Source organism: Camelus ferus, chromosome 17 (genome assembly GCF_009834535.1).
Source record: "Camelus ferus isolate YT-003-E chromosome 17, BCGSAC_Cfer_1.0, whole genome shotgun sequence".
Lineage (NCBI taxonomy): Eukaryota > Metazoa > Chordata > Mammalia > Artiodactyla > Camelidae > Camelus > Camelus ferus.
The window spans coordinates 8202491-8225067 of record NC_045712.1 but is presented as its reverse complement, the minus strand read 5'-3'; the positions used below and the strand labels follow the sequence as shown (position 1 = coordinate 8225067).

The following is a 22577-nucleotide window of genomic DNA, read 5'->3' as shown; positions in this document are numbered from 1 at the left end:
CTAACAGAAGCAGGCAAAGATGGCCGATGGATTTATTATGATCCTTGGGCACGTACTGTGTGCTTTTTACGTCCCTGTGCCGTTTCATTTTCACAACCTCAGGATACAATTGGTATTGTGATTATTCCTACCTTAGAGATGAGTAAACAGGTACAGAGAAGTTAAGCAACTTGCCCAGGCTACTGAGCAGCAGGTGTGAGATCCACACCCCGGCAGCGTGACTGCCCTCCGTCCCAGCCCACGCCATCCCCGGTAAACTGACGAAGTGGGAGGGAGGGATCCAACACTTAAGTAACAGCTGCCAACAGCTGAGGGCTCACCAAGCACCCAGCACTTCTGAGAACTATGCACCCTCACTGAACCCTCACTCAGCCTTAGGGAGTGGAAATTTCTATTATCTGAGTATTACAGACGAGGAAACAGAGAGGGACAGGGACACCAGACATAGGACAGAACTTCCTGACCCCTTGGAGCAGTGTTTCATTATCACCCGCTACGCGGCAGCAGGCCTTTCCCTAATCACTTTCTTGTGAGACTTTAATACCACGGCAAGGCTCTGTATCTGTGTATGTACTGTACGTGTATCTGTGCTTTACACGCAAACACAGTCAGGTTTTTCTTGCCCCCCTCACCCCCAAAAATCAGGTTTTGCTCCCACTGAGAACGTGTGGCTGCAGTTTAGGGCGTCCTTGTGTGAGCAGCCTGCTGTGACTCAGGAAAGTAGTTCATTTATTCATTCCTCATTCACTCATTCAATCCTTCAGTATTCATGGAGTGAAAGGAACCAAACACAATACAGCACTGTGTGAGTCCATTTATAAGAGGTTCCATAAAAGACAAAGCCAATATATGGTGACAGAAATGTGAAGAGTGGTTGCCTCTGGAAGAGAAAGGGAAGGTAAGGGGCACAAAGGAACTTTCCTGGCGTGATGGAAATTTTTTCTAATCTTGATCCAAAAGATGGTTACATGTTTGTGTATCTTTGTCAAAATGTATCAAACTATACACTTGAGAAATCTGCAATTACTGAATAAATGTTATCCCAATGAAGTTTTTAAGAATGTGCCAGCCTGGGTACCCTAAAGACCCTGTATCACTTGCTGTCAGATACCAAGTGTTGCTCTGTTGTCATCATGCAGGGTCAGGGACACAAACCACTCCCTCGGTCTGACTTTACCAACGTCTTCCTGGAATCCCAGGCACAGCTCTGATGACCCAATGTCATAAAAGAGAGGAAAACTTCTAATGAGTACCTTTAAAAATCAGTGGGATCCAAGACCTCCTGTATGAGGACAGGCTTTAGAAGCAAGTGCTCTGAGGTTTACACGGTGGCCGCTGGGAAGAGGTAACAAGGTCCGTAAAGGCCCTGGTTGGGGGAGGAGAAGTGAGGGGAGGCCTCTCCTGGACTCTGAGAGCATTTGTCCCTCTGGACCGAAGCCCACGTGTTGCCTTGTGACACGGCTTGTGCTTGGCACTGAGTGGTTATTTACAGCAGCACTGTTATTTTGCTTTCTACATGCTAATGTCTTTTTCTCAATGAGATCCGAAACGGCCTGTGGTCGGGACTGTGTTTTCACAGCCGGCTCGGAGCCCTCCGTGGCCACACATGGGACCTTCCAGTCAGGTTCCTGGGCTGTGTAACTGTGAATACTAAATTTTCTGAACCAGATACTGGGGGAAGTGTTTGAAAAAAGGATCTCTGTGTTACTTCTGTGCAAGTGAGAGGCTGCCTAAGAGAGACAATGTGGACACCAATCTACTGGAATTTCTAAGACATTAAAAGATTTAGGGGCAGAACACGTGAACGGTTTCAATCTGGCCCTTCTTCAAAATTCAGGACATACAGTCAAGGTAAGTAGGAAGCAGCCTTAACAGCCTTATTTTGTCTACAACTGTGTATTAAAACAGGGAGACACTTGATAGAATTTGCTTTTGAAGAAAACAGTAGTGTATCAACTAAATCAACTAGTTTTTTTTTTTTTAAAGAAATGTTCATCCTAGAAGTTGGACAGAGAAAGAACTAAGAGAACTAAGAGCTCACCTTTTCTGAGAACCTACGATGTATCAGGTATCGTGCTAAGCCTGGTATAAGCATTACCTTGCTCAGTCGTCACAAGCACCCGTGGAGGTAGATGCTACCATTACACCAATGTTACAGAAATTAAAGGGCTGATACCCCCCAACTTATGATGATGGAATGCGGACATGGAGTAGGAAACTGGTCTGAGCCCTTCCGCTTTCATGCTCATCCTGCCCTCCCTAAGTGACCTGTGATCTTCAATAGCCCTGCAGGTGGGTGCCGGTGCCTCTCACAGGTAGGAAACGGAGCTCAGAGAGGGAGAGGCTGAGCTGGTGTCTGAACCGGGACACTGACTGACAGCAGCAAAACCACAGCCTGCTACTTGTGAGGACCTGGGAAACATTCCGGTGGTAGGTAACATTCAATAGGTCACCAAGAAAAGTGCAGGCCACTTGGGGGTGTGCTCAGCTGGCCTCTGGGGTAGACATGGCCGAGGGCGGCTCTGTCAAAGTGGAGTAGAGAGCCAATGCCCGGGCCAGAGTGCTGGGTGGGGGCCGCCAGCACAGCGGCGGTTCTCAGGTTGGACGATTAAAGGTCCAACACACAGCCTCTGTCTTCTTACCTGTACTGTCTGGACTGTGTAGATTTTCTTCAGATTGGATGCACACTCAGCTGCCGTGGCACCAGGGAGGGATCTGAGCAAACACCAGCAAAAGAGCAAAGAAACAAGCAAAACAAGGAGTCAGTGTTCATGAAACATTCCACAATGTAGCTCTGCAGGTCTTCATACAAATCCGGTCTGAAACCACGGAAGTGGACATCTCTGGGGATGCTAGTTAGAACTGAAAATGTGAAGTTCCTACTTGGTGAAGTCATGTGTTTACATCTCCTGAAAATAAGCATACGAATTCTGTGGAAATTTAATAGGAAAAATGAAAATATAAGAAAGGTATTGGAAACCTTAAAATCACATTAAAAAAAAACCACTAAAATAACCATGTAATCACCACGCCTTTTGCCTAGGACATTGGACAGGAAACTGCGCCTGTGGTACAGATGATAATGACAATGCAGGGTCCTGACCTGGCTGTATGTTTGAAAAACACGTTAGTTCCTCGGTGGTAAATATTCACGAACTCTTGAGAAACAGAGTGACCTTTCGCCAACTTTAAGAAAATATGGTTACTAAAAGTCACTCCTCCTTTCACCTGAATTTGCACGTGTTTCCAAAACGCTTGCCTTTAGAAAACTTTCAGTTCTTTCCTCCAGCTGATTAAATCAGCTGGACTGAGCTCTGCGGCCAGAATACATTAATCTTTAGTTTGCCATATGTTCCACTAGATGGCAACATACTACAGGCTTATTCGCCAGAAAAGCCACCCACCAGGACTGGCTTCACCCAGCACCACTTCCTGGGTTTGGGGGTACCAGTGACATGGTCTCATCGATCTGCAGAAGTGCCGACTCTCCATCCCCGCCACCGTGTATCTCTCTGTGTGGAATGAGCAGTTTGAGCTTAGGAAGGTCCAGATACGCCAGGCCCAGGATGAAAATTCACTTCTCAAATAATGCTTGACAACCCCACATCTGGTTGTTGGTCAGAAATATGAGGCTCGCCGTGAAAAGCGTGCACTGGCTCACAGGTGACCCACCAGGATTTGGAACCCATGAATGGAATGCTCTTTACCATTCACAGACCCTCAGAGACACAGTCCCAGGGCACCTGAAGACGCTGAACTCCCTGGACAGAGACGGTACGGACAGCGCAGAGAGGGGTGCACGCAGGGCAAGGGCCGGGCCCAGGTGCGGGCGAGCCTGAGGCACGGGGGCAGCGCCCCACAGACCGCAGTCCTGGAACTACGGCCCAGTCAGTGCTCCCGGGCAGCCGAGCCCCCTCAACTAAAATGCACTTCTGCACGCAGCTCCCGAGCCCAAGGTCACTAAGGAAGCACAATCACGGACTGGTGTGCGGGCAAAGGAGGGGCCCAGCTGAGCGGGGGACGTCTGATAAGTAAATCCTCCCAGAACCATCAGCTTTACAACCCTTTTCTAATTGTTTATAAATGCCCCGGACAGTGTTTTTGATAAAAGCAAATCCACAATAACCACCATGATTGGACTTCAATGCCAGACCCGAAGCCTAAAATAACCACACTGAGGAGTGTGGTGAAGGGTGAGGGGCCCCGGCAGCACTCGCGACGCCGGGGCCGGGGCCGGGGCCGGGGCCAGGGCCAGGGCCACGCTGCCTCCGCTGGTCTGTCCGCACTGCCCGGGCTTGGGGCACTTTAGTAATGACCCACATGAATACTAATTTCGTATTTAATACAGGTTTTATGCTGTTTGGGGCTAAAATTACAAAAGGATGGGTGAAAAAATTTTTTAAAAAGAAAAACTTTTGAATAGTTTTTCACATGAATAACCTATTGCTTTTACATGAAAATCCACTGGCATTTATTCCAATACTGATTTTTCTTCCTTTAAAAAGTTTAGCCATGCTCTCCACCAAACATGCTCAGCACATTATCTCCCCAGCTGCCCAAAGCACATGGCAGAGGACATTCAGGGCTCCTTCCCTAACAGGGTGAGCTTCGGGGTTGGTGTGTGTCGGGGTTGGTGTGAGGGTCCAAAGGAAGGGAATGTCCTCTGCATTTTTTTTTCATTTTTAAAACTGTGTATTTCAAATTTTTTACCAATTTTTAAAGTTACCTTTCAATTTACCATGGTTTAGAATGAGTATAATTTGGGTGTTCACCTCACACAGAGTGATGTCCATTTAAGCAAATACAACATGACGACACTATTCAACCTAGAGAAAAAAATGACGGGTGAACCTTTGCTTTACATGTCTCTTCTTAAGCACCTCCGCCTCCACGTGTGTCTTTTACTCATATTCCAGTGTGGGAGACAATTATACAAAGTCATATAGGTCTGTTCAGTTCCACTGTTCAAGTTTTTTGAAGAAATCCAATTTCCAGAGTCCAAGAAAGGGCTGGAGAATGAAGCACCGTGGTAGGGCTTCTCCGAATAGGGCAATAGCGCCAGCAGCTAATGCGTGTGGACTGACCTCTTGCTCGTGTGCTAAGCACGTCCCCTTTGTTACAGCACCGAAGCCCTGTGAGCCCATGTATGCAGCTGTCACTACCACTCCGCACATTTTACAGGTGAGCAAGCTAGTGCTTACAGAGGTCTGGTAATGTGCCCCAGGCCACACAAGCCCGGTCTGGATACAGGTGCCCTGAGATTTCCTGCTCCTCATCCCTCGCTGCTAAACTGTCCAGTCAAGCTGTAGTCACACTTACATTTTTTAACGGGGTTTTGCTAAGTCCTATTTGTTAACACAAGATTGAGTCCCTATGACTTTCATAGAAGGGTCTTTCCAACAGAGCAGGGCAGAGACCGTCCTCACTAAAGACAACAGGATCACACTCAACAAAGGTTCTGTTCTGATTAACATCTCACGATGCTGACGTATTGGGGTTTGAAAGGAAATACGTCAAGTTCTATGGAAACTGGTTTTCCTGACTGCTTACTGAAGGAGGCTAGGTCATCTCATCTTCAGGGACTCTTCCAAGCTGCTAGACCGTTTTAGGAACACCCAGTTCTCAGGGTAACAAAATAACATGGACAAAGCTTCTGATGGTGGCGACCGGTTGGCCTGGTCAGCGCAAGGAAAGCCACTCCCCTGCGAGCCAAAGCTGGCAGGGACAGTTGCTAGAAAACACCAATAAGCCTCAAGCTCGTGCCTGAACCCCAGCCATCACTCACAAGCAAAACTGGGCCATTTCCACAGAATCAATTTGAAAATGGCAAACAAGCCAAGATTTATAAGTGCTCTGCCCTGTAGACAGGTCAGTCTGTACTGCACTTGCTGATTCAAAGTTGCCCTGGGAGCTGTCCCATCTACGGTCACTGTTTCTTTAAGCAGCAGCTCCTGGGGAAGCAGGCAGGCCACGCACTCTCTTCCCTGTTACTCTAACAGGGTGGGAACAACTGGAAGGGACGTGTTTATAATAGATTTCAATGGAAGAAACTTAAAAAAAAAACAAAACTATATACAGTCTATCCTCACATCTTACAAGAAAAAAATCTTCACTTCATTCATGTGACAAACCCAAACCTCCCAGCAGAACCCTAACCCAGCCCTCACTCTGCAGACCAAGGGTGCCCATCTGGGAGTGACATGGCCATCTGGCAATATCGGGGGACATTTTTGGTTATCACAACTGAGGGGGTGCTGCTGGAATCGAGTGGGCAGAAGCCAGGGCTGCTGTGGACTCCCCCCCCACCTTGGTGGACAGGAAAGCTCCCATCACCAAGAATTAGCAGGTCCAAAATGTCGGGTCAACACTGAGAAAACCATGCTATAGACATGTAACTGGAAGATTTAGTAGTTATTTAATCAACAGAGATTCACTGCACATCTCAGTGAGTTGATGGGGATACACGAGGGACCATTCTGTCCTCATGGGTGTGTGTTCTAGAGCTGGCACCCCGCCTCTCTGAATCCCCCAGACTCTTGAAGGCAAAGAAACAAGGTTTAGATCCTCTTTTGTTCCAATCTCTCTCTTTTTTTTTTTTAATTTTGGCTTTTCCCTGCTTCCATCTATTGTCACTCCCAGCCTATAAGGTCCTTGGCAGTGGCAACTGGGACTCTTCCTCCTGATACACAAAGAACCCTTCCGTGCATGGAGGTGGGGTGGCAGAGGAGCATCACTGAGTTAGAGACGACAACGGGACGAAGGAAGCCCGGGAGGAGGTAGGAGAGAAAGCTGAGAGGGGGATGTACAGCCAAAGTCCTGCAAAATCCTAGACCGAGAAATCAGGACCTGGTCTCACATTCTCTGAATTAGATGCCACCCTCCCACCCTATAAAGCTGAAGCTGCGAACACAGCAATGAAACAATAAAAGCCCCTGGGATGGAGCAGCTTGAGGAGTCTGAGTTGTTCCGCTAGGAGTTTCACCTCTGATTTAACGGTGTTCATGTGATAACAGCTTCCTTTTACAGAGAATGTATTCTACAAGAGGGGCTTGCACACAGGTCTCTAAGCCTCACCGCAATCCGGCCAGGTTGACGTCACTCTCCACATTTACAGATTAGGAAACTGAGGCTCAGGGAGCCTGTTTTTAAGCAGCAGATCTGGGTTATTCTCCTGGTCTGTCTGGCTCCGATGCCCACGATCTTCCTCTTGGATGAGGACACCTCGCAGGAACAACCAAGCAGTCGTTGTCACACAGGTGGCCAAAGAGAGCACATCTTACAGCAAGTCCCTGTCTCAGCCCTGCTTAGATTATCTTGTCCCTCCGTGGGCCCACCCACTGCTCCTGCCTGTCATTCTCTCCTCCGGCTCCATCCCCTAGTCACACTGCGGGGAGGGGGAAGCCAGAGATGCAGAGCAGGGTGAGATGCCACCAGAATACCTGGCGATAATGACACCCCAAAATGTGACACACAGAACGCAATTCTGGGAGAACACTTCTACAGGTCATCATTTTCCGAGGCTGGATATGAGAGGCGCAGCATTTACCAGACAAAAGCCACAGGTGGGCTGTAGTGGAAAGACAGGAAAGCAGAGGGGTCGAGAGGATGGTCTTTGAAATCGACAGATCTGAGTTCAAATTTTAGCTGCACCCCTACCAGCTGTGTGACACCAGCCACGTGCTTGACTCTTCCAACCCTCACTCTCCCTTCCTGAGAACGGGGTCTCTGCCCCTATCACTTTGCTACCTAGACTTCATGAGCTAATACACATGAAGCATTCACACAGCACGTGGCATCTAATGAGCAACTGTTGCTGTCGGTGGCGGCAGCAACAGCAGAACAGGAGCAGAGGAGAAGGCAATTAGAACTAAGAGACACCAGGCATGTTTCTAATCTGTGGGACAGAGAGTAAAAATCCCAAGCAGTCTGTGAGAGTTACACGCAGCTGAGAAACTCCTACATCCATCCTCAGAAGAGAAAGCCCCTCCAGTGCCGATCTCTCTGGGCTTAAGGCCATAGCTTCCGTGAGCTGCTTCCACTCACACTTGAATCCAGAAGCTGTGATGGCTAATGCAGAAGTGGGAAGGGATCCTTCCAGGTCCGCCAAGCAGATGATTAGCATAAGATGTCAGGGGAACTCTTAATGGTACTTAAGCCCCAAACTCCCAAATCCAGCTTCATATTACTCCTGTGTGTCTTCAGCTTAACAACGGAATAACAGGAAATGTGTCTTACATTGTAAAATTGGTTAAAATCCCTTTTCATTTGGGGAGTTAGGAGAAGGCAGGAAGTCTAATAAGTTGGACCAACTGTTTTACTTAAATGGCTTCCTGGCACATAACCACCACTTAACATGCAGAAATTTAATGTGCTATTTACAATTCATTGTTATGGACTCATTAACACAGGTCCCTGAGAAACTCCACAAGACAGAACTCTTTTAGCTCAATTTAAGTCTGAGATGCTTCAAAGCATTTTACCCTCTCTCTTATTTAAGAAACACTTATTGTGCCCCCAATAGTTGAAAAGACTACATATCATGTACTACATGCATCATGACTTAATCACCATGCAGTGAATAATGGTAGCAACCCCACCCTACAGATGAACAAACTAAGTCTGAGTTGGCTAGTGGCAGAGGTGATTCTTGAGTCAAGGGTCACCTGGCAACCTTGCCCCTTGTCACTAGCCTAAACCAGTCACTTCTGGCATGACCCATCCACACTCTGCCTGGTGTTGGGAACACAACTCTGACAAACACATTCTCAACTCTCCTGTATCTTGCAGTCCTTCACCCGGACTTTCCAGCAGTCCAAATGTGCCTTCTGCTTTAAATCCCACCCTTAAAGAGAGGGTGGCTGCAGGGTAAGCGCAGGAATAAGATTCACGGGGATGGATCCCTTTGTATAAGAACAGAAGGAAGTTATCTTAACCATTACCTGGCTAGCTCTTAGCAGGCCACAGAACCACGTACCAGCAGCCTGGATACCTGGAGATGCTCCTTACAGAGCAAAGAAGCTGGAAAGTTTTCCCCAAACCCTGCCTGCATCCACGCCACTTAAACTGTAGTCTGTCAACTGGCAGCGTCACCTGGGAGCTTCCTGGAGATGCAGCCGCCCCAGGCCCCACTTGACACCTGCTGCATCTCTGGTGATTTGTCTGTACGTGAAAGTCTGAGGCTTGCTGACTTACATCATCTAAAGCAAATCACCATAAGGAATGTTAACAACTTGGGGGATACAAGCTAATGAACTACAGACAGCATCATCAGAAAAATGTACAATCACTATTCTCACAGATGCATCCTTTCTTCCCCGAAAGAGATGATCAATTATATGTGAATGACAGTTCTATGAAGGCACTTAAATACGGGTTTTACGTGGGGCTCCCTTCTTTTCCTCTGCCAGTTCTGAAGCAGGGAGTCTGTGGCTTAATTATCTCCATGACACTGGCTCCCGCTTTCCTCATTTGAGAAATGAGGTGGTGAGCCCAGATGACCTCTCCAGTCCTATCCGGCTCCTGTGTTTTAGGAAATGAGATGTGGGAGAACTGTGTCCCATTCATTGTTCACATTCACAGGGAAAGTGTTCAGTGGGGTGAGAGACGCCGGTGCTTGGGGTTTCATGGTCCTTACTTCACTCCTGTCTCTGTTCTGTGTTAGCTGTGTGTCCTCGGGTAAGTCATGTCTCCTCAAGTTTCTCGTCTGCACATGTTCCTGGTATACCCTACTTCAGTAATGTGAGGACTCTGCGGACAAGTGTGTACGGCTCCCGGCCTACTGCCTAGCACGCCGAACTAGACAGTGGTGAGTATTAACAGGTTCAAGTGGGAAAAGACATTTAAAATTTTGTATCTGGTACAGGATAGCCAAGTCATGGATGCACACGCCCAGTGCACATGCACACGATAAAAGTCTGGTGGAAAAGAGTCTGATGACAATACGTCACCTTATATGAAAGGTCGTTTCATTTCAGCTAGGAGAGTAACCTAAATGGGCAAAACTTTAAAGCCAGGGGCCCATCTCCTAAAAGCCAGTCTTCTTGCTGAACTGGCTAACATGAGGCTCAGCTGTCAGAGAGGAAACCCGCCCAAGCCCAGGCACCTGACAAAGGGTGTCCCTTGCACAGCACGCACGCCGCTAAAGACGATTTCATTTTCATCACTTTTAGACACATCTGTGGTTTGCGGTTAGGCCGGCTTCCTGTTTGAGAGAGTCACCTGCAAAAATGGGCCAGGGCCTATTATTAATGCTTAATAATGCATCTACTGAAGCTATCTACATAATCTAAATGCTTTCTTTTCGCATGTTTATTTGACTTTGGTTTTTCTCTGCTCCCATCTATTGTCACTCCCAGCCTATTAGGTCCTTGGCACTGGCAACTGGGACTCTTCCTCCTGATACACAAAGAGCCCTTCCGTGCGTGGAGGTGGGGTGGCAGAGGAGCATCACTGAGTTAGAGACAACAATGGGACGAAGGAAGCCCAGGTTCTGAGCTGCCACCTGAACTGAACTGCCGGCTCACTGAAGCCTTGCCAGCTGTCTTGGGTTTGGAAATAAGGGAAGGGCATCTGTAATACCGACAGCGGGAAAACGGAGTTTTGAGCAGCGACTACCAGGAGAGGACTAGTAACTTTCCTGAGTGAGGATGTCGAGGGCCCTCAGGCCTCTCTGCAGGAAGCAACTACTGACCCACAGCTGGACAGGCTGTGAGCCCCTAGGTCAGGGCCTTTATCTGCCTGATCTACCCAGCAACACTTCGCCTCTTACAGAAACTAAAATCCAGGCCAGTAAGAGAGCCTGTGGGTGCAGAAAGGCAAGAATGGGGAAAAGGGATAGGAAAAGTCGAGGTGCCAGCCACTCTCTCCCTGTCACCTGTGGCCTTCCGTCCTCACCGAGTCCCAGGAGGCCACTCTGGGATGAATAAGGATGATTTGGGGAACTTCTCTGTCAAGCCTCGTCCCCCCACCCCATCAGATTTCTGATTATCGAGCCATCTCTGGAACGTATTTGAATGCATTCCACCCTGAAAGGCGGGTCCCCCTAGAACTCAGTACTTCTTGGACTCATCACTGACGCTGCTGAAGCAGTGTGTGACACACCCCTCCTGGGAGGTCCAGCCCCAAGCCATCACCTTTGCGATCTCAGCACCTACAACAGTGACTGGCAACTAACATGCTTGATTCATTGGATCAATAAACAGAGCAGTAACTCTCAAGTTTTGGCACCTAAGGCATTTGTTACAAACGCACATTCTACCCAGAGGTCTGACAGCGTTGTCTGGGGCAGGATCAGGAAGGAGGCTGAGTTTTAACGTTGGCTGGGTGGACCTGATGGGGAAGGGTTGCTGGGAGATCCAGTGAGGGCCCACCTCTATGATTAAAACCACCAGGACACAAGTACTGAGTACCTACTATACACACTGTAAAATGCACTTCTGGGGGTCAGATATGAGACAGTTGGAGTCTTGCGGTCAAAAGGGAGGCACAGAGGAGAAATAAATGGTCCTTAATACAAACACAGGCTATAAAAAATGCCATAGGAAGACAAAGGGGGCCGGCTTAATCCTGCCTGGGCCAAGGGCCATTTCAGGACAATCACAGAGTTGGCATGCCAAGAAGGCCTTGAAGGATGCATGGCAGCTTTTTAGGTAGACAAAGCGGGGAAGGGCATCTCAAGCAGAAGAAACATCACGAGACAAATCTCAGGGGCTGGAAAGCCCACGGTTTATCCAGGAAAACGGCCAGCAGTCCGCTGTTACCAGAGAGAATGGACAGACTGACTGGTACAACGGAGCTGGGGAGACAGAGGTGATGGGTCTTAAAAGAGGCGGGTTTCTCACTTAAAAAGAGCAATACAGAAGTTTGTACCATAATCTATATAAGTCTATGGTTTTCATTTTTTCTTTTTTAAGCCAAGGAAAACTTTTTTTCAAATTAATGTGGCCCATTTCTGAAAATAAATGACAAAACCAATCAGAGGTGCTCTGGTACAAGCGGAGGTGGAGACCCACAAGGCCAGGTGTCTGGGGCACACAACCCACCACACCCTCAGGTGGTGGGACACACGGAGTCAAAACTCACTGCTGGGGTCGAGGAGGGGGCAGGGGAGTTTTGGAATGACAGGATCGGGTGTAGCTTAGAAGGTGAACCCTGCCAGCCCAAGCGGAGAACGCTTGGAGAAGGCACAAGCTTGGGAGCAGAGAGGCTAGTGTGTGACTGCGGCGACAGAGGACCAGCGCCTGCAGAGGGAGGGACACGGAGAGGAGGGGACGGCTAGACTTGGAGCAGGCCTTCCTAGGGCAAACCCACAACGTGCAGTGCAGGACTGGACGGGGAAGAGGACTTGAGAGAGAAGAGGATTCAAGGAACAACTGGAAATTCCAGCACTGAAAAACTCCTAAGATGGTGGTGTTGTTAACGGTAACATGGTAGGTAGTGTGTGTCCAGAGCAGGAGAGAGGTCAGGGCTGGGGCGGATTCACAAATGAGCCGCCAGGACAAGGGAAAGTCACTGTGGGTAGAATTCAACAGCCCCCCAAATGTTTAGTGTGGGCCGGCTTGTGCCAGGCTCTGATCTGGGAGCTGAGGACAGAGCCATGGGGAAAAGAACCCTGCGATGTGTACGTTCTAGAGCAGACAAATGGTGCTAGTCCTACAGAGAAAACAAAGCAGGGGCAGGGGGCACGGGGAGTGCATCCAGATGCGCTTGTTACCTCGTATCGGTGGTCAGGGAAGAGCATCCCAGGCTGGAAGGACCCTCGGTGGCAAAGGCTCAGGCTGGGGACAATGGAGAAAGGGTCTGGGGGGCAGTGAGCGAGAAGGGCCCGTGCAGGAGGGAGAGGGAGGGCGAGGCAGAACAAGAAAGGTGCACTAGGCGGGGGCAGGAAATGCCGCAGAGCCTCACTGGCTATTATAAGCCCTCTGGGTTCTGCCCTGAGTGACGTGGGCAGCAGAGAAGCGACAGCTTTGACTGAGGTACGTAAAGGGACCACTTGGGCTGCTGTGATGGGAATGAACTGTAGGGGCGAGAGAAGAAGCAGGGCGAGTGGTCAGAATGCTTTGCCTTCCTCCAGGTGACAGAGGTGTTGTGGCCCAGGGCCTGGGATGCAGATGGTGAGAATAAATTGGATTCTGGATATGTTTTGAGGGTAGAATCAACAGCGTTTGTTGACAATGGATGTAGAGGGGGAGGGAGGAGGATGGGGAAGAAGAGGGGGGAGGTAAGGAGGAAGAGGAGAAGGAGAGGCACAGATGACTCCAAGGTTTGGGGGTGCTGAGCAAATGGAAGGACAGAGCTGCTGTTAACTGCTCTCATGTGAGATGCCGCGGACAAGGGAGGCGAGACCGGGAGGGCAGTCGAGGAAGTGGTCTGGCGTGTGTATTAGACACAAACAGGGACACAGAGAGGAGGAGCTGGATGCCCAAGTGCCAAGCCTGGGAATCACTAGCATACAGCTGGAGCCGAAAGCCTTGTGACTAGATGAGATCACGGGTGCGCACGGCAACGAGGAGAGGCCTCAGCACTGAGTTCTGTGGGTAACACTCCGAGGAAGGGGATTACCATGAGATGAAAATCAAGCACATAGAGGCACACAGTCAAGAGTGGCCTCCAAGAATCACGACAGGACAGAGCTTTAAACATCCAGAAAAGGGAAGGAAAACTCTTCATCCAAAACCCCCAACCAAAATTAGTCCCCAGATGCCTAGATCCTTGGCCACACAGTCTTATTTATTTATTCATTTACTTACTTCCTTCCTAATTTATTTATTTTTTAATGGAGCTACCGGGGAATGAACCCAGGACCTCGTGCATGCTAAGCATACGCTCTACCTCTGAACTACACCCATTTCCCAGTCTAAAAAAAAAAAAAATCAAATTAAGGTCTTACTGGACTATTGAAAGTGCAAAGAAAGAAGGTCTTTCTAATTTATCCATGGAGGAGTGAATTAGGATGCTGGCTTCCTAACACTGATTCAGACAAGCTGCTCTAGGGACTGCTGATGGGGGATGGGTGGTAATTTGGGAACAGCAAATAATGTTGGTAGTTGGCATTTACTAAACAGTATTCTATGCTAGGCACCATTGTTTGTGTTTTACATTCTCTGCTTTCACGTAATCCTCAGAACAGCCCTAGGAGATATATAGCCTAGGATTATCCTCATTTTGCAAACAATGCAAGTGAGGCTTAGAGGCACAAGATCACTTGTCCATCATCACACAATAGACTGAAAGGAAGCACAGGCCAGGAGGTGTGTGCCAAAGAAGACTTTTAAGTAGCAGACCTTTGGATGGTGTGGTTCTCAAAACTGATGTCATTCATCAGTGGCAGACATCAGTTATGCTGGGGTGAAGGCTGCCTTCGAGGGCTCTCCTTAGAACTTTACCACTCTCTCTAGAATCCTGTTTCTCTTGGGGGGAAAAGTTACAAGTGAAACTCCAGAACACAATGTGTTCATAATGCAGGGGGGAAAGGGGCACCCTATATCTCCAGAGAAGTGGAGAAAGTTCAGTAAAAGCTATGGCTGACTGATCAGGCAAAATAAATTCATATGTGCAGTGTTGGAACTAATTATTAATTCTAAATTTGTATAGCCATTTTTATTGAAGATTTGGACACTATGGCAATAACATTTCATTTAATTACTGACTTCCAGGGAACAAAAATGTGCAAATATGTGGTAGAAAAGCTATACTTTGTCTTCACTGAAGTTACTGTAGTCTTATCTTAAAAGATATCAGATATTCTTTAAAAGTTGTGTTAAACTAGAAAGATATATTGTACAACAAAGGAAATATAGCTAATATTTTACAATAACTATAAATAGAGTAAAACCTTTAAAATTTATGAATCACTATATTGTACACCTTTAACTTACATAGTATTGTACATCAACTGTACTTCAAAAAAAGATGCCAGTCTTTAAAGGTTGTGTTGCTATGTAGTATCAACATCTTATGCCATTCTTAAAATGTTGTGCCTGCAAGTAGACTGTTTGACCTGTTCAAAGAGAAACTCTCTTGATACTGTTTCCAGCAGTCAGCAGTATCCAATGGAGACCAGAGGTCCAGTTTTAACAGCTTGAAAAGATACCAGGTAACAGCAATTATAACATACCTTTGAAAACAAAGACACCTGATTTCATTCTGCTAAAAGTTTGCCAAAACCACTCGTTATGACAGTAAAATGCCCTCTTAGCATCTCATAATGAAAGTGAAAATGTTTTGAAAAATGAGACTCACTATATTTCCCCCACCCCTAACTTCTCTGTGTCCCCAGAAAAGACAATGACTCCAACTTTCAGTTCTTATCAATGGGTGCTAATTCCAAGGGGAAGAAAGGAATGGGCTGGCCTTCCTAAGAAAAGATGAACACCACTTTTTAAAAACCTTGCAGGTATTTTATGCAAGGTTTTTAAAAACCAGATGTGGGTCTATTAAGTAAATTTCACAGAAAACTGTCACATCTATGCCTTCCTAACACTTAAATCATAGTAGATCCAGTGTCATCAAAACTTCCATAAACTCTTGGGACAACCTTGAAGGCTCTTCCTTGGATACCAGCTTCATGACAGATACCAAGAGGGTGCTTTGCAATTCATCCATTTATTCATTTGTCAAAAATGTCTTGTGCTCCTACTACGTGCCAGGCACAGAGTTCCTGCCCCAAAAGGAAGGGAAAGTGTTGAGGGCTTAAGACGCTGAACATAACCAGATTTCCTACATAATACAATTCAGCAGCATTAAGCATTATGAAGAGAAACAGGGAGAGCAGAAGAGATGGGGGGGGAGAGGTGCCAATTCGGATGCGGTAGTCCCGGAGGCATTTCTGAGAAGGTACCCGAGCTGTCCCCTGAGAAAGCTGTCATTGTCTACACTTTACTAACAAGGTGAAGGGCACTGCTCACCACTGAATCCTCAGTGCCTAGCAGGCGTGTGTCCACAGTAAGTGCTCAAGAAATACCTGCCCAGAGGACAAGAAAGAATTCACAGGGGCGTCCCAGGCAGCACCGGTGGGCACAGGGTGGAGGCGCCCGCTGTGCCACGGTAATACCGCCGCCGCACACTTCCCAGGGGCCGGTCAACTTTCGCGGGCGCTGTCACGGCGAAGGTCGTGTCCTGAGTTCCCGTGGGGGCAACCAGGACAGCATCACGCTCCCCACTTTACAGCGAGGACCTACCACCCCTCCAGGCCCAGCATCTCCCACCGCCCAACAAGGACGCCCGCCTGCCGGCATCTCTTCTTGGGAAGGGAATGCAGAGGGAAAGTGCTGCCGAAACTTTTGGGACTGCGTGCTTTTCTCTCGGCCCGGAGGCGAGGCCTCCCGACAGCCGCTCGGGCCGGCCCGAACCTGCGCTTGCGAGCCGGCTCTACGCGAGCCCGCGCGGCGGGGCCGGGGGCCGGGGCGGGCGCGGGGGCCTGGGCCGCCGGAGCGCACCCGGCGCAGTGCGGGGGGAGGCGGGCACCGAGACAAAGCGGCGGCGCAGGCCCGGCGGGCGCACGGCGGCGGCGGCGGCCGGACGCGGCGGGCCCCGCGCCCCCTCACCTGTCGAGCCAGAAGGTCCAGGGCGAGTGCAGCGGGACCCCGCCCGGCTCGGGCCGCAGTCCCGACAGCTGCTGCAGGCCGAGCGGCGGCGCGGCGGTGGCGGCTGGTGGCGGCGGCGGCGGCGGCGGCGCGGGGCCCCGGCGGCTCCCGGGCCCCGGCGGGGGGCGCGGCGGCCGGGGGCATCGCCATTTTCTCCGCCCCGCCTGCGCGGCCGGCGGACGGGCGGACCTCGGGGCGAGCGGCGGCTGAGTCACCCCGGCCCCCGCCCGCCCCGCCGCGGCCGCCCCGCCCCGCCCCGCGCGCGCCCCGCCCCGCCCCGGCCCGGCCCTACGCCCGCCCGCCCGCCGGGGAGCTGCGCCGCGAGGCCGCTGGGGCCCGGCCCGGGCCCGGCCGCCGAACAAAAGCACGGCCCGCGCGAGTCGGGGCTCGGTTCCGCACAGGCACCGACCCCGCGACCTGGGAGCGACGGGCGCGCGGGAGGGAGGGAGGGAGGACAGAGCAGCGGCGGGGAGGATTCCAGGCTACGGGGGTGGGGGGGAACAGAGGAAGGGTCAACCTGTAGGTTCTGCCGCCAGAAGGAAGGTGGGCCACATGGATGGGTGGGCTACAGGCAGAGGGAGGGAGGGAGGGTCCAGTGGATGGAGTCTCAGACCCACAAGGTGGGAGGGAAGGGGAGGTGGACAGACATACCGGCAGTCTGAAGGAAGGGTGGGAAAGCTGGCAGATGGCTGGAGGAGGGATGGAGGGATGGAAGGGCAGATGGAAGCACAGTTGGCTGTGTCAGATAGATGCCAGGGGAACCGCTGGTCAAATGAATAGAGACTGGAATGCCCAAGAAGGCAGAAAGAATGGGTCACACAGACAAACCAGGACCATTGACTGGACTGGGGCATGAAGTGGTTACGGGTCAGCTTTGCACGTTTCCTAACTCAGCTGATTTGAAGGGACCATCATGTGATGTGCCCAGATTGTGACCAGCTTTAAATGATGGTTCCCAAAGTCATCCCAAGTTCCCCACACTTGCCCCAAAGTACCCACAAGGGAGGAGGAGGAAACCTGGCAGTCTTGAACACAGCCCTCCACTTCTACACCTCTGAATACAGAGGAAGTCCCTATGGCCATAAGATTCTTGAGCCCAAAGAGGGATCCTCCCAGCACAGCCCCTTGCCAGGTGTCCATCATTCCCTCTTTCAAAAGAAAGGAGAGGCAGGAGGGTATGTGAGCCCATGTGTCATAACTGGGCATAGACACCCTCTTTAAGCTTGAATGTCTGGATAGTCCGTCTCTGGCCTTTACCAGCTGTAGATGTACAGTTCCATCCCCTCAAAGATTTTCTACCAGACCTAGCACACACTCTGCTCTTAGCTTAAGCATTCTCCAGGATGGACTAGAACAGAAGCTGCAAGACCAGATGGGTTCAGGGGCTTCACAGGCATGGTAAACACCTATTATGAATCCTAGGGTAGGTGCCTTCCCTAAAACGTATTCAAGTTCAGATAAAATGACAACCAACAATGAAAACAAGACCGCTGCCTTGGTACCCCTGTTTCAAACATAATTTTTATACAACATTTGATGCTGGAAGTAGTAACATATTTAAAAGTCCTTCCATCTCTGATACATGGGGCTCTTTTGGTTAGATGCATTTTTGTTTAATTTCTCTGTTTCTTTCTCTTTTTTTCAAGAAAATGCATATATAGCATTGTTTAGGGTACTCTGAGCACTTTATAGTTATTAACTCATTTAATCCTCACAAAATCTAGTGAGGAAGATCATTAGCACATTTAATGAATAAAAAATGAAGAAGTTAAATTAACCCCAAGGTCATATAGCTAGTAAGTGATAAAGCCAGGAATTGAACACAGGTATTCAGACTTCAGAGTCTATGCTTCCAATTGCTGGTCTTGACTGCCTCTCTAACAGAAAAACGAACAGGTCCCCAAAGTTAAAAATAAGAAAATGAATAGTAAGTCTCCCTCCCTTCCAAGGCTGCTATCAGTCTTCTTGCCCAGAGGAAACCACTGTTAACAGTTTACTTCCGGAAAAATGTAAGCATGCATATAAAAGCATATATCTAGATATATAAATTGTACACCTACCAATATCTTTATAAAGAAATAGAAGCATTTTATATCATTGCTGCACCTCCTTATCTTAATTAACATTACATATTTCAAGATTTTTTTTCATATCAAAACATAAAAATCTACTTCATTTTTAGGACTGCAAAGTAATCCATTCTAAAGAAGTAATATAATTTAATTCACTAACCCTCAAGATTTACTTGGTTTGCAGTCATTTTCTTTGGTAAATAATGCTACCATAAGCATTTTTATACTTAATATCATTCCTCATTGCACAAGTTTATTTCACAACAAGTTTAGAGAAGTAGAATTTTTGCCTGTGTCTAAAATTTTGATACACATTGCTAACTTACTGTGCAAAATGGTTACAGACATTTACACATAACTGATTTATTAAAAAAATGGCTGATTCTTAAATTTTATATTTACTTAGGGACATCTTTAATCTTTATAAAATTCTAAGGCATTGGTAGAAAGGGAGTTTTTGCTTTCTCCTGATTAGAACTACTCAAACTGTCAAGATTAGCTTCTCCCTTATGTCTTGTAACAATACTCTCAGCAAGAATGGGTTATTTTAAAAGTTTTATCTGCAGTTTCTAAAAGAGAGTGTGCCCCTCATGATAAATTACTTTCAGAATTTAGAACTAGGAACAGTCTGACAATTTTTCTTTATGGAATAACAGTTACGTACCTCTCTCTCTTTTTGCTTTGGCTTCCAGGATGCTCAAAATTAATTTGATGTTCAGTTACAACATCAATATTCGCCAATGAAAAAGCATCACTATTTTATATTGATATATTCCTATTTTTATTTTAATGATCCAATTGCATATATGCATCTTATATTGTGAAAAATCTATTTTGGAAGGAGGCGATATACAAAAATATAAAATTTAAATGACCTTAAGATTAATAAAAGAGATCAGGCAACATGACTAAGTTAAGAAGCAAGATGCGAACAATGGTCATTACTTTCATTCCCTTCCTATTTGAAATGTGTAAGAGATTTAATTATTATTGCTCTTCAGAATCATCTTTAGAAGATAACAAATTAGGAAAATTCCCCTCATCTTTCCCAGTTTGCAAATGGACAGCAAGAATTAGAATTTCAGGGTAGAAAGGGAACTTGGAGATTATCTAACTAAGCACACCCATCATTTTACAAATGAGGAAACTGAGGCCCAGAGAGGTGAGGTGACTTACCCGAGGCCACAGATCTAGGAAATGACAGAGGCAGGACTAGAACGTGGGCAGCTTGAGATCCAGGCCAACGTGCTCTCCCACTGTATAACACGCAACTCAGACGACTTGGGGTGGCAGGAGAGAGGAAAAGAAGGTGACCCCACAGCCCCTAGCAACGAAAACAACAAAAAAGACTTGAGGCACTCATAAATAATTAAGCAATTAGCTGCAGCAGCTATTCCCTTCCCTTCCAGCATCCAGTCACCAAGGCAACTTGGGCAGGGTGCCTGCTGGTTGCCTAGTAACAGTGTGGTCTGCTCCCCTGACATGCTCCCTAGGCATCAAAGGATTTGAGAGCCGGGAAGCGCCTTAGACAGGGATCACTATTTCAACACCTTCATTTTCTAAATGGGCAAATGGAGGCCCAGAGAAGCCAGGTAACCTGCCCAAGGTCACACAGCTACTCAGAGGCACAACCAGGCTCCATTTCCAGTTGTTTTCCATTGCACTGTGGCTCTCTCAAGGACACTGCAGATGGAGGAGAAGAGATGTCTCCACAGTTTCTAGAAGAATAAGAAAGTAAGATGGAGAGAGCAAGCAAGAAAGAGACAGAGACCTTAAGCTCTCATATGCAATTAGCAGGAGCTGGTAATCCCATCAGCCCAACTTTCATCATCACCATGGCAACATGGGTGAGGTGGGTACTGGTTGCCTAGTAACAAGTGGTCCTCTCTCTTCCACTCACATCCGGCTCCCTGGGAGTCACAGGAACAGGAAAAATGTTGGAGCTGGAAGGGAAGGCAGGGATCCTAACTCAGCCTCTTCCTTTGACCAATGTGGGACCTGAGGTCTGGGGATGCTGTACAAGGTGATACAGCCAGAGAGCTAGCTAGTGACAGGAACTCACTGTTGGTCACTGTTGGTCAACCAGCCTTTCCTGAATTCCCTCAATAAACTGCCTCTGTCACGGCACTGTGGGAAGGGAAACTTCATTCAATAGAGTCACTGCATGGTAGTGGAATAGCCAGTGATCTCCAGGGGGTGCGAATGGTGACAACACTGTAGTGAGGCCTGGCACACAGATGTACACAAGAAGCACTCCGCACAGGACTAAACACAGGGTCTCTAAAGTCAGAAAACCTGAGTCAAAAGCCAGCTCTCCTCAAACCCGGGTCCTTATCTCTCTGTGCCTCTGTCTCCACGTCGGAGAAATGGGCGTCCTGACAGCCCCTAGGTCCAAAATTGTCACTAGAATTAAATGAGGAAACGCGCATGTCAAGTGCCTGGTATAGTAAAGATGTAGTAAGTGCGAAGTATTCATTTATTCGACTTTCAATAAACACCTGTCGCATGTCGACTATGCAAATGCCACTGTTCTAGACTCTTGAGATTCATTAACAAGCAATACAGACAAAAGAAATCCTTATCTCAGGAAGCATACTTTCCAGTGGAATGAATATATTATTATATATGTGCATGTGTGTGTACATATATACACACATTTAAGTGTTTGTTGAATGGGTGGAGGAACTCATTGGCAATATGTTGTGTTTATGTTACTGGGCTCCTTCTCTAAGGCTGAGAAGTTTCCTGTTTACAGAGTGTGATGCTGTAAATATGCAGGCCTGTCTTGTAGGTGGAGACTCCCCTTTTCCTTTCTTTTAAAAGCTCTGAAGAAAAAGGAAGGCAGTGGCCACTAGATGGCAGACCTCAGTCTCCCCAGATACAGGGCACCAGGAGCCACAGGCCAGGGGCTAAGGCCCTAACGGATGCTTCCAACAAAGGCAAGTGGTTAGTCTGAAGGAGAGGCTAGGAGGGGTGGGGGCGACTGGAAAGGCCTCTGGGACCCTGTTGGGAGGGGATGGTGTCAGGGGAGGCTGAAGTATGGTGGAAGAGAGATTGCTTTAGAAAGATTGAATCCTGCCTTAACCAAGACCCTGCCCTAGGGAAGCTGTGTGACCTGGAGAAGTTTTATTCACCTTGCTGAGCTCCAGATGCTTCATGTGGAGTACAGAGATAGTAACAAGAGCTCCCTCTGGGGATGCTCTGAGGCACACATGACAAAACACGTCTAAGGCACCTTGTGAGCTGCACATCGAAAAAGCTCAAGCGGTGTTACTGATCTAGGATCTAAGAGACCCCTGAAGGTTTGGGTCAGGGTTGCAAATGGAGGGGAGAGCGGTGAGGGAAAGAGTACTTGTCCAAGCTTTGCAATCAGGAGACTGAGGTCCTCCCAGTCACTGGGCCTGGAAATTGTGGCATCGAGTTTCGGTGGCCCCACCCTCCACTTCCCTATCCACCTGTCAGCCCCAGCCAGTCCTTGTTCTGTTCTTCCTGCCCCTTGGACGGGTCCTCCTTCTTTGTTCCCAGTGGTGGCACCCACTCCCAGTCCTCACCTCCTGAGGTCCAGCCAAGCACACCAGGCTCCCCGCTTCTAGCACCTGCCCCTCCAAAGCCCTCCGGGACAGCAGTCTGAGCAACTGTCCCCAAACACCCATTTGGGCATGCCTAAAGCGCTCCCCTGGCTTCCTACAGCTCTCAGGAGACAGCTCAGACTCTTCCTGGTGGCCGCCAGGGCTCAGCAGCTCCTGGACCCTTCCTGCTTTTCCGACCACATGTCTGTGCACTCTCACTTCCTCAGAGCTTCTCTGCAGCCTCGAGGCATCTGTCCATGCTGGTTCCTCTCCTAAACCTCCAGTCCCTCTGCTCCTCATGGATGGCCCCTTCTCCCACTCAGGCCTCCTGGGCAGTATCATTCTTGCCCTCC

General features: G+C 48.5%; 1 protein-coding gene and 1 long non-coding RNA gene across 2 annotated transcripts in view; one reads left to right on the top strand and one right to left on the bottom strand.

The window, feature by feature from the left end:
- EIF4E3 (eukaryotic translation initiation factor 4E family member 3) overlaps window positions 1–16804 on the bottom strand; it is a 37497-nt gene extending 20693 nt beyond the window's left edge. Inside the window, 3 exon segments of the mRNA XM_032458011.1 lie at window positions 2643–2715; window positions 16545–16645; window positions 16647–16804. Of these exon segments, the coding sequence (XP_032313902.1) occupies window positions 2643–2715; window positions 16545–16645; window positions 16647–16733 (261 nt within the window). The 5' untranslated portion in view covers window positions 16734–16804.
- LOC116657033 lies at window positions 1681–9946 on the top strand. Its single transcript, XR_004311958.1, has 3 exons — window positions 1681–1851; window positions 5123–5181; window positions 9662–9946. It is a non-coding gene; the product is annotated as an uncharacterized LOC116657033 (long non-coding RNA).
- Window positions 16805–22577: the final 5773 nt, after the last annotated feature.